Source organism: Canis aureus, chromosome 23 (assembly GCF_053574225.1).
Source record: "Canis aureus isolate CA01 chromosome 23, VMU_Caureus_v.1.0, whole genome shotgun sequence".
NCBI lineage: Eukaryota > Metazoa > Chordata > Mammalia > Carnivora > Canidae > Canis > Canis aureus.
In genome coordinates, this window is record NC_135633.1 from 28860512 (window position 1) to 28872861 (window position 12350).

General features: G+C 39.0%; 1 protein-coding gene across 6 annotated transcripts in view; it reads left to right on the forward strand.

The window, feature by feature from the left end:
- Positions 1 to 12350, forward strand: part of UVRAG (UV radiation resistance associated) — a 313421-nt gene that overhangs the window by 82693 nt on the left and 218378 nt on the right. For all 6 annotated transcript variants that reach the window (XR_013362269.1, XR_013362268.1, XM_077867104.1 and 3 more), the window contains exon 6: positions 8616 to 8701. Coding sequence is in view for 4 of the 6 variants with exons in the window: in XM_077867104.1 (XP_077723230.1) it covers positions 8616 to 8701 (86 nt within the window). In the remaining 2 variants the exon portion in view is untranslated. The remainder of the gene's footprint in view (positions 1 to 8615; positions 8702 to 12350) is intronic.

Genomic DNA, 12350 nt, shown 5'->3' on the forward strand with positions numbered 1-12350 from the left:
GTATTTGTCGTTTCTAATGGCTGAGGAATATTCCATTGTATACACAAACTACATCTTCTTTATCCATTCATCTTTCGATGGACACCGAGGCTCCTTCCACAGTTTGGCTATTGTGGACATTGCTGCTAGAAACATCGGGGTGCAGGTGTCCCGGCGTTTCATTGCATCTGAATCTTTGGGGTAAATCCCCAACAGTGCAATTGCTGGGTCGTAGGGCAGGTCTATTTTTAACTCTTTGAGGAACCTCCACACAGTTTTCCAGAGTGGGTGCACCAGTTCACATTCCCAAAACAGTGTAAGAGGGTTCCCTTTTCTCCGCATCCTCTCCAACATTTGTGGTTTCCTGCCTTGTTAATTTTCCCCATTCTCACTGGTGGTGTGAGGTGGTATCTCATTGTGGTTTTGATTTGTATTTCCCTAATGGCAAGTGATGCAGAGCATTTTCTCATGTGCATGTTGGCCATGTCTACATCTTCCTTTGTGAGATTTCTCTTCATGTCTTTTGCCCATTTCATGATTGGATTGTTTGTTTCTTTGGTGTTGAGTTTAAGAAGTTCTTTATAGATCTTGGAAACTAGCCCTTTATCTGATACGTCATTTGCAAATATCTTCTCCCATTCTGTAGGTTGTCTTTTAGTTTTGTTGACTGTATCCTTTGCTGTGCAAAAGCTTCTTATCTTGATGAAGTCCCAATAGTTCATTTTTGCTTTTGTTTCTTTTGCCTTCCTGGATGTATCTTGCAAGAAGTTACTGTGGCCAAGTTCAAAAAGGGTGTTGCCTGTGTTCTCCTCTAGGATTTTGATGGAATCTTGTCTCACATTTAGATCTTTCATCCATTTTGAGTTTATCTTTGTGTATGGTGCAAGAGAGTGGTCTAGTTTTATTCTTCTGCATGTGGATGTCCAATTTTCCCAGCACCACTTATTGAAGGGACTGTCTTTTTTCTGGTGGGTAGTCTTTCCTGCTTTGTCAAATATTAGTTGACCATAGAGTTGAGGGTCCACTTCTGGATTCTCTATTCTGTTCCATTGATCTATGCGTCTGTTTTTGTGCCAGTACCACACTGTCTTGATGACCACAGCTTTGTAGTACAACCTGAAATCTGGCATTGTGATGCCCCCAGATATGGTTTTCTTTTTTAAAATTCCCCTGGCTATTCGGGGTCTTTTCTGATTCCACACAAATCTTAAAATAATTTGTTCTAACTCTCTGAAGAAGGTCCATGGTATTTTGATAGGGATTGCATTAAACGTGTATATTGCCCTGGGTAACATTGACATTTTCACAATATTAATTCTGCCAATCCATGAGCATGGAATATTTTTCCGTCTCTTTGTGTCTTCTTCAATTTCTTTCAGAAGTGTTTTATAGTTTTTAGGGTATAGATCCTTTACCTCTTTGGTGAGGTTTATTCCTAGGTATCTTATGCTTTTGGGGGCAATTGTAAATGGGATGGACTCCTTAATTTCTCTTTCTTCAGTCTCATTGTTAGTGTATAGAAATGCCATTGATTTCTGGGCATTGATTTTGTATCCTGCCACGCTACCAAATTGCTGTATGAGTTCTAGCAATCTTGGGGTGGAGGCTTTTGGGTTTTCTATGTAGGGTATCATGTCATCGGCGAAAAGGGAGAGTTTGACTTCTTCTTTGCCAATTTGAATGCCTTTAATGTCTTTTTGTTGTCTGATTGCTGAGGCTAGGACTTCCAGTACTATGTTGAATAGCAGTGGTGAGAGTGCACATCCCTGTCTGTTCCTCATCTTAGGGGAAAGGCTCCCAATGCTTCCCCATTGAGAATGATATTTGCTGTGGGCTTTTCGTAGATGGCTTTTAAGATGTCGAGGAAAGTTCCCTCTATCCCTACACTCTGAAGAGTTTTGATCAGGAATGGATGCTGTATTATGTCAAATGCTTTCTCTGCATCTAATGAGAGGATCATATGGTCCTTGGTTTTTCTCTTGCTGATATGATGAATCACATTGATTGTTTTACGAGTGTTGAACCAGCCTTGTGTCCCGGGAATAAATCCTACTTGGTCGTGGTGAATAATTTTCTTAATGTGCTGTTGGATCCTATTGGCTAGTATCTTGTTGAGAATTTTTGCATCCATGTTCATCAGGGATATTGGTCTGTAATTCTCCTTTTTGGTGGGGTCTTTCTCTGGTTTTGGAATTAAGGTGATGCTGGCCTCATAGAACGAATTTGGAAGTACTCCATCTCTTTCTATCTTTCCAAACAGCTTTAGTAGAATAGGTATGATTTCTTCTTTAAACATTTGATAGAATTCCCCTGGGAAGCCATCTGGCCCTGGACTTGTCTTGGGAGGTTTTTGATGACTGCTTCAATTTTCTCCCTGGTTATTGGCCTGTTCAGGTTTTCTATTTCTTCCTGTTCCAGTTTTGGTAGTTTGTGGCTTTCCAGGAATGCGTCCATTTCTTCTAGATTGCCTAATTTATTGGTGTATAGCTGTTCATAATATGTTTTTAAAATCGTTTGTATTTCCTTGGTGTTGGTAGTGATCTCTCCTTTCTCATTCATGATTTTATTAATTTGAGTCTCTTCTCTCTTCTTTTTAATAAGGCTGGCTAATGGTTTATGTATCTTATTAATTCTTTCAAAGAACCAACTCCTGGTTCTGTTGATCTGTTCCACAGTTCTTCTGGTCTCGATTTCGTTGAGTTCTGCTCAAGTCTTTATTAACTCTCTTCTTCTGCTGGGCGTGGGGTCCATCTGCTGTTTTTTCTCTAGCTCCTTTATGTGTAAGGTTAGCTTTTGTATTTGAGTTCTTTCCAGTTTTTGAATGGACGCTTGTATTGCGATGTATTTCCCCCTTAGGACTGCTTTTGCTGCATCCCAAAGATTTTGAACGGTTGTATCTTCATTCTCATTAGTTTCCATGAATCTTTTTAATTCTTCCTTAATTTCCTGGTTGACCCTTTCATCTTTTAGCAGGATGGTCCTTAACCTCCACGTGTTTGAGGTCCTTCCAAACTTCTTGTTGTGATTTAGTTCTAATTTCAAGGCGTTATGGTCTGAGAATATGCAGGGGACGATCCCAATCTTTTGGTATCAGTTCAGACCCGATTTGTGACCCAGTATGTGGTCTATTCTGGAGAAAGTTCCATGTGCACTTGAGAAGAATGTGTATTCAGCTGTGTTTGGATGTAAAGTTCTGTAGATATCTGTGAAATCCATCTGGTCCAGTGTATCATTTAAAGCTCTCGTTTCTTTGGAGATGTTGTGCTTAGAAGACCTATCGAGGGTAGAAAGAGCTAGATTGAAGTCACCAAGTATAAGTGTATTATTATCTAAGTATTTCTTCACTTTGGTTATTAATTGGTTTAAATATTTGGCAGCTCCCACATTCGGGGCATGTATATTGAGGATTGTTAAGTCCTCTTGTTGGATAGATCCAAGAGTATGAGATAGTGTCCCTCTTCATCTCTCACTACAGTCTTCGGGGTAAATTTTAGTTTATCTGATATAAGGATGGCTACCCTGCTTTCTTTTGAGGACCATTTGAATGGTAAATGGTTCTCCAACCTTTTATTTTCAGGTTGTAGGTGTCCTTCTGTCTAAAATGAGTCTCTTGTAGACAGCAAATAGATGGGTCCTGCTTTTTTATCCAGTCTGAAACCCTCGCCTTTTGATGGCGTCATTAAGCCCGTTCACGTTCAGAGTTACTATTGAAAGATAGGAGTTTAGTGTCATCATGATATCTATTCAGTCCTTGTTTTTGTGGATTTTTCCACTGAACTTCTTCTTAAAGGGGAGTTTTAAGAGTCCCCCGTAAAATTTCTTGCAGAGCTGGTTTGGAGGTCACATATTCTTTTAGTTGCTGCCTGTCTTGGAAGCTCTTTATCTCTCCTTCCATTTTGAATGAGAGCCTTGCTGGATAAAGTATTCTTGGTTGCATGTTCTTCTCATTTAGGACCCTGAATATATCCTGCCAGCCCTTTCTGGCCTGCCAGGTCTCTGTGGAGAGGTCTGCTGTTACCCTAATACTCCTCCCCATAAAAGTCAGGGATTTCTTGTCTCTTGCTGCTTTAAGGATCTTCTCTTTATCTTTGGAATTTGCAAGCTTCACTATTAAGTGTCGAGGTGTTGAACGGTTTTTATTGATTTTAGGGGGGGATCTCTCTATTTCCTGCATCTGAATGCCTGTTTCCCTTCCCAGATTAGGAAAGTTTTCAGCTAGGATTTGTTCAAATACATATTCTGGCCCTCTGTTCCTTTTGGCGCCCTCGGGAACCCAATTAAACGTAGGTTTTTCTTCCTCAGGCCGTCGTTTATTTCCCTTAATCTGTCTTCATGGTCTTTTAATTGTCTGTCTCTTTTTTCCTCAGTTTCCCTCTTTGCCGTCAACTTGTCTTCTATGTCACTCACTCGTTCTTCCACCTTGTTAACCCTCGTCGTTAGGACTTCTAGTTTGGATTGCATCTCATTCAATTGATTTTTAATTTCTGCCTGATTGGATCTAAATTCTGCAGTCATGAAGTCTCTTGAGTCCTTTATGCTTTTTTCTAGAGCCACCAGTAGCTGCATAATAGTGCATCTGAATTGGCTTTCTGACGTTGAATTGTAATCCAGATTTTGTAATTCTTGGGAGAGAGGACTGTTTCTGATTCTTTCTTTTGAGGTGAGGTTTTCCTTCTAGTCATTTTGCTCAGTGCAGAGTGGCCAAAAACAAGTTGTATTGGGAAAAGGAGAAAAAGGGAGAGAGAGAAGGAAAGAAAAGAGAAAAAGAAAAAAGAAAAAAGGAAGAAAAAAGGAAAAAAGAAGAAGAGAAAGAAAAAGAAAGAAAGGTGAAAAAAAGGGTGGGGGAAGCAATCAGAAATCAAAAAGAAAAAAAAAAAACCACGGGGGAGTATCTTCTGATTCTGTATACTATAAGTCCCTTGACTTCCCTTGGAACTTGTCCGTCTAGCTGGTCTTCTGGGGGAGGGGCCTGTTTTGCTGATTTTCAGGTGTTAGCACTTGGGGGAGCTGCTCTGCCCCCTGCCTGGTACAGGGCTCAGTGGGGGTTGTTTACCCCGTGAGGCACCAGGAGGAACAACCACAGTGGCAGCGGCCAGCTCTGGAGCCCTGGATTCAACTCCTGCAGTAACTCTGGAGCTCTCCGTCTGCAGGGCCTGGAGGCTCGGGGGCGGGGCCGCTGATCTGCTCAGCTGGGGCAGGAGCGTCCTTGCTGTCCTGGGCCCTCCCGGCCTCTGCCTGTCCTGGGGGAGGCGGGATCCTGGGCTGTGTCCCGGCGCCCTGTGCTCCGAAGCCTGCGCTGTTGGATTCGCGCTCCCGGGCCGTGCAGCCCCCTCCGCGGAGCCGCCGCCCGAGCCCCTCCGAGCTGCTCTGGGTCCCGCCGCGCGCTGCAGCCCTTAGGGAGCTCGGCGCACTCTCCTGGGCGCGCAGTTGCTCTGTTACTGTCTCAGGGAACCCGAGGGCATCCTCGCCCTCCTGGGTCCTGCTCCAACTCCCTGCGGGCCCCTTTCCGCCCGGGAAGGTTGGTGCAGCTCCTGCTCCTCCGGGACGGGGCTCTCCTGTCCTGGGGACACTCGCCCCGGCCTCAGCCCGGCTCCTCGCGGGGCCCCTCCCCCTTAGAGGCCTTTGTTTCTTTATTTCTTTTCCCCCGTCTTCCTGCCTTGATAGAAGCACAAACTCTTCTCACTGTAGCCTTCCAGGTGTTCTCTCTTTAAATCTCAGGCCGAATTCATAGATATTCAGGATGATTTGAAGGTTATCTAGGTAATTTGGTGGGGACAGGTGACCTGGGGACCCTACTCTTCCGCCATCTTGCCCCTCCTCCAGTTTTGTCAGTTTTTGATTCATATATTTCATTATGTTGTTAGGTGCATATATGTTTATAACCATTTATGTCTTCTTGACCTTTTTTTCATTGTACAATGTCCTTCTTTGTCTCTTGTAATTTTTTAAGATTTTAATTAATTATTTATTTATTTATTTATTTATTTATTTATTTATGAGAGAGAGAGAGAGAGAGAGGTGGAGACAGGCAGAGAGAGAAGCAGGCTCCATGCAGGGAGCCCAACGTGGGACCCGATCCCGGGTCTCCAGGATCAGGCCCTGGGCTGAAGGCGATGCTAAACTGCTGAGCCACCCGGGATTCCCTGTTTTTTGTTTTAAAGTAACTTGTCAGATATTAGTATAGCCACTCCAGCTCTCTTTTGGTTACTACTTACATGGAATATCTTTCTGTCCTTTCATTTTCAACCTATTTATGTTTTTGTTTCTAAAGCACGACTCTTGTAGACAACATATCATGAATTACTAAAAGGAAATCCAGGGGTACCTGGGTGGCCCAGTTAGTTAAGTGTTTGCCTTTGGCTCAGGTCATGATCCTGGGTCTTGTACCTGCATCAGGCTCCCTGCTCAGTGTAGAGTCTGCTTCTCCCTCTGCCCGTCTCCCTGTTTGTGCACGCGCTCTCTCTCTCTCAAATAAATAAAATCTTAAAAAAAAAACACCCCAAAATCAATAAGCCAATCTCTGCCTTTTAATTGGAGTGTTTAATTTTTTTACATTTAATTACAAAGACAGGACTTCTGCTACTTTTGTTTATTTCTTATATCTTTTTTGTTTCTGTATTCTTCTGTTACTACCTTCTTTTGTGCTGTATGTCTTCTCATGTAACATTTTGATTTCTTTGTCATTTCCCATGTATACATTACAATGTATCTTTTAGTTATTTTCTTAGTGGTTGCCCTCAGGATTACAGTCAGCATCTTAATTTATAATCATATAGTTCAAATTAATACCAACTTAATTTTAATATTATGCAAAAACTTTTCTTTTATATAGCACTATACGCCACCTTTATGTTATTGTCACAAGTTACATCTTTATAATATGTGCCCATCAAGATAGATATACAATTGTATCATGTATTTTTCTAATTGATTGATTTTAAATGCTAAACTGATATTGTATTCTTAGAATAAATTCAGTCAGTAATGATGTGTTACTCTTGTATCTTTATAATGTATTACTGCTTCAATTTGCTAAAATTTCATTAAGGATTTCTGTATGTGTATTCAAGAGGGATATTGGGGATCCCTGGGTGGCTCAGCGGTTTAGCGCCTGCCTTTGGCCCAGGGCGCGATCCTGGAGTCCCGGGATCGAGTCCCACGTCGTGCTCCCAGCATGGAGCCTGTTTCTCCCTCCTCCTGTGTCTCTGCCTCTCTCTCTCTCTCTTTCTATGTCTATCATAAATAAATAAATAAATCTTTTTTTTTTTAAAGAAGGATATTCAGTCTGTGTGTGTATGCGTGTGTGTGTGTGCATGCGTGTGATGTCTTTGTCAGGGTTTAGTATCAGTAATGTTGATCTTATGAGTTGGAAATTGTTCTCTTTTCCTCTATTTTATTTTTTTTGTGTTAAATGGATGTTATTTCTAAATGTTTGATGGAATTCATCAGTGAAACTATCTGGACCTAGACTTTTTTGTGGGAAGCTTTTCAATTATTTATTCACTTGAACAATAGACACAGGGTTATTCAAATGTTACTTCATTTCAATTTTGGCATGTTGATTTTTTTCAAGGAGGGAGTCTGATTCATTTAGATTGTCAAATATGTTGGCATAAAGTTGTTCACATTCCCTTAATTAACCTTCTAATGTCTGTGGCAATGCACTTTTTAAAAAAGGCTTGTATTAGCATTGTAGCAAACATTTATATAGTGCTTTTTTTTTTAACATACTTCTCACTTTACAAATATTGACACTTAATTCCCACAGCAATTGGTGAGGTAGATAATGTTATCATCTCTATGTTCTAGATGGAAAAAACAAACCAAAGTTAAGAGAGTTAAGGTGCCTTGCTCAAGATTACAGAGCTGGTATATTAAGAGCTTAAATTGTAATCCAGGTGTCTGGGTCCTGAGTCCTTTTTTCTTGACTATTGCTTGCTTTGCATTTCTTAAATAACAGATACCTGTTCTGTTCTTCTTGTGGAATTTTGTTGTATTCTTTCTGGTGCTCCTACCACATTTATTCCACTGAGTGGAAATATTTGCTTCTGGTATTACTAATTAGAACCTGAAATGCCTTTCCCCATAAAAACATATAGGATAGCCACACATGCTTGAAATATTATTGGTTTTTTTTTAAAGGTTTATTTATTTGAGACACAGAGCATGCAAATGGGGGGGGGGGCAGAGGGTGAGAGAATCTCAAGCAGATACCCCACCAAGTGAAGAGCCTGATGTGATGCTCAGTCTCATTACCCTGAGATCCATGACCTAAGCCAAAATCAAGAGTTGGGTGCTTAACTGACTGAGCTACCCAGGTGTCCCTTGAAATATGATTGTTAATATTCTTCAGTTACGTAATATGTTAAAAAGACTTTTGGGGCTTCCCTGGGAATTTCACCACAATTTATAATGTGAAGCATGGTTTCTCTAGGTAAATATTAGAAGATATTTTAAATTCACTTACTTAAATTGTTAAACTTCAGTTATATGGAAATTGTACTTTTTGGAATCCTTAATTATTTGAATTTACTGAGGGGGTTTCTAAATCATAATTTTTAGACGACACACAAAAAGATTAATTTTTACACATATTTTGTTTTACTTTCATTAATTTGTTGATTAATGTCTTTCAGGGATATCCAAATGCTCAGAAGAATATTCTTCTTCAGGTGGATCAGAACTGTGTTCGCAATTCTTATGATGTTTTCTCTTTGCTGCGGTAAGAAACTTCTTAGACCTCCTGCATTTTCTAAAGAATCTTCCTCATTTTGAGTTTGTGACATTTTTGTGTGAGGAAATGTATGGGAGCTTTAGAAGCTGTTATTCAGGCTTAGCATTTTTTAGTGAGAGCTTCATAAATTTTGTAGCTACAATGATTTAAGTTTATCTCTTTCACAAAGCCTTTGGAACGCCATTTCCTTTCTCTGGACAGTGGGAGAGAATGATTGGAAGCCAGTGATCTTTTAACAGGGATGTGAGCTGTTTCTGGTTTTCTGTACTATAAAGAACAGCAACCCGAGGTACAAAATTTAGACTTATCAAAATCTTAATGACTACAGCATTACTAGAAAAGCCCTCCAATAGCCCCAGACATGGCTTAAGAATTTTGACCTGCTGTTCATCTTAAAAGAATCATGTTGGCAAGGCAAAGGAGCTTTGCATGAATCTCATGCTCAGAGGCTTAACTAACTGCCTTAACTCTATATTTTCATAATGTCTGGGTTTAATTTTGAAAAATTTCTAAATATGTTTTTAATTTTCAATGTGGTAGATCATCAAGGACATTTTCCCAGGAGGCAGGCAACCAAAATAAATGCAATTCGAAATAAAGGTAACAGTGACACTCAGCCTATGTTCACCCTACTCAGACAGATGGTTCATTGAAATTTGATTTTGGCAGTATTTTTCTAATGTTTACATAACACATCATAAATTTCAGACCATTAGACATCCTCAATATATCTACTAGAGGAAGAGCCCGGGAGGATGGTTGGACTCTTGTCCAATTGGATGATTGTTTACTTTATAAACATTATGAAATGGGCCTTTTCTTTACAAATCTTGAATCTTATTATACATGCTGATAAAGTTTGGTCACATGGTCTGTGTAAATTGCTCTTAGGAGACAATGATTTCAATTAAAGTAACCACAGACATTTGATGACTTTTGATTATTATCTGAGAGGTGCTCTCACTTTGACTTCTTAGGATATGTAAGAGAATAGACAGGACTTAGTAATTGGATGGTGGAGATAGAAAGCAGGAGGTGTCAAAATATATAACTCATATTTTTGAGTCTCTTCAGTGTGGGACTACATTGAGTTTTAAGTATTGCAGAGAGGAATGTACAGAAATAGTTTGAAATGTGAGTAAGCTATTAATATTTCTTGACCTGTGTTGCTCATGAAATGGAGGTATAGCTATTAATATTTTAAAGATACTGTCCAAGTGTGAGATGATGTGATCTTATTAGAGAAATCAGTGGAATCAAAAGTAAAATATGAAGTCAGTGAAAAGAGAATTTGGGAAAGATAGCATCATAGAATTTAAGGGAATAGAGATTTAAGCTGTGTTGAATGCTCTGTGACGAGACAGGAAAATAACAACTGCAGAAATGCTGTAGGATCTTGGGAAGCAACCTGGTACAATAGAGAATGCTTTGGTTAAATTGACCGTGACTTCAATTATCCCTGGTTTATCCGAATTCATTTAACTTTTCTGATTCTTCTAAAAGGTAGAGACAGTAAATATAAATTTGTGTAATTTACAAACATTTCCACGTTTATTATCTTTTGCTCTTATAAATTTTTTTGTGTTCAAACATCAGGGATCAGTCTTTCTCTTCAGTGTAGAAGCTGAGGCCAAGAGGTAGTGTTACATGATTTATCTGAGAGCACACAGCAAGTAAGAGCCAGACCGGAGGTTGGTATGAAGGTTTTCATCCAAGCAAGTTTTGTCAGAGTCTTATTTACCTTCTTAGATTGGTGGTTATGAGGTGATTATAAGGTACACATAGCGTAATGACAGAAAACTTTCTGAAAATCATAGAGCCCTCCATAAATTCAAAATCATCAGGTAAATTTGGGAGTTGCTCAATTATTTAACATTGATTCTTACAATGATATGTCTCTTGGAAGTCTCATTTCTAGGTTGCTTTCCAGATTCCTCAGTTGTGTCAGCAGTTTGATTTGCCTTATTAACAGTGGCCTTGTCGTTAGCCTTGAGTAAATCATTTATAGCTGGTAACATAGATGTACTCTTGAATCAGATCAAGTGTCTATTTATCAACCAAATTACCTGAAGCCAGAGAGTTACTCTGCTATTAGAAACTTTATATTATATTCGTCAACATTAATGAGTACACGGAACTTTCTCTGAGAATTCTCTTAAGCTTTAGTAACCATCTATTTGCTAAGTCAAAAGCTCTTCTCACAGTTCTTGGCATGATTTATGCTTGCTGGGAGACTTAATTTTGTGCTGATCAATTTGTTCAGTTTCCCTTCTTTAACTCAGGCAACAATGTACCCTGATGGAGTATATTTGAAAAATATACATTTTCTTTCCTTGATGCCTTTTTTGATGTGTGAAATTGTTACTTCTTGATCTGTAATTTTATGTGAAAAAGTAGAATCTGAATTCTTTAATATCACTTAACTTCACAAATTCTCAGTGCCATTTGGAATCAGGATTAGAACCTATGTCTCTTGATTTTGTTTTTTGAGAGTATATTCTAGTTAATAACTAGAATAACTAGAATACACTGTGTTGTGCCACTAGGATGAATATTTCCTTCCACTTTTTACAATGTGAATGTTAGAAAATAGAAAAATAGATAAAATATTTTTCCAATAGAAAAATAGGAAATTTTGACTAAGGCAGGGATTTTGCAGCACCTATGACCAGAGCATTAGAGGCCCTTCAGGTGGATGTTTTGTACCATTTTTAAGAAAACAGTGACCTGAGATTTTATTCAGATTTTTCTGCCACTAGTTAAGAATGTAGACTGATTTCAATGTTAGCAAAATAATATCTCTTTCCAAATTTATATTCAGTGTGTGTGATGGTAATTATATTTTTCCTCCTTCAACCCTTGGAAATTCCTGGATTAAGGGATAGTTTTCATGTAAGCAGACATTTAATTAGGAGCCAATTTACTCGTTACATTTGATGCCTTAAATTAGGATGTTCACCACAAGGTGTCAATGTTGTTCTTTAACTGGCATTTGAAATTTCATTTATTTTATGGTTTTGAGGCGAGAAAAGTTGGATTATACATTATAAGGGAGCATTTATTCTTAGAAATTAACTTTTTTTCTCTATTATTTCTTCAAAGTTAAGGAGTTTCTAGGCTTATTAGATAACTTTCTCCTTTTGGTTCTGTTGATTTAAAAAAAATCCTATTGGTGATACAGAGTTATTGAAAGATTAAAAAGAGAAAGAGTGACATGGTTGGGTGCACAATTTACATTTCTGACTGTGGGGATGGCGTGGAATCAGTGGAATGGGGCTAGAAGCAGGAGACATCTATAATCCTATTTGTTCTTTGAAATTAAAAGATTGCTTTTGATTTTTAAAGGTCATTTTCCCCTCTTTCATACTTCCTCAAAAAGGTGGCTCTACTCTAGTGAGATGAGAATAATTCTGGTTTTCTTGTAGTACAATTTTAATTGCTCCTTTCCCCTTCTTGACATGTCCTACTTTTGCCAGTTAAAGGGAGTATGGTGGAGAGTCATGGGCCCTCCACCTAGGTTCCAGTCCTAATGCCATCACATGCCCATAACTGGATGCAAGACTTTGGGCAAATTACTTTGATATGCCTCAAGCTACTTTTGTAAGATGGCAATACTATTTATTTCTTAGGGATATTA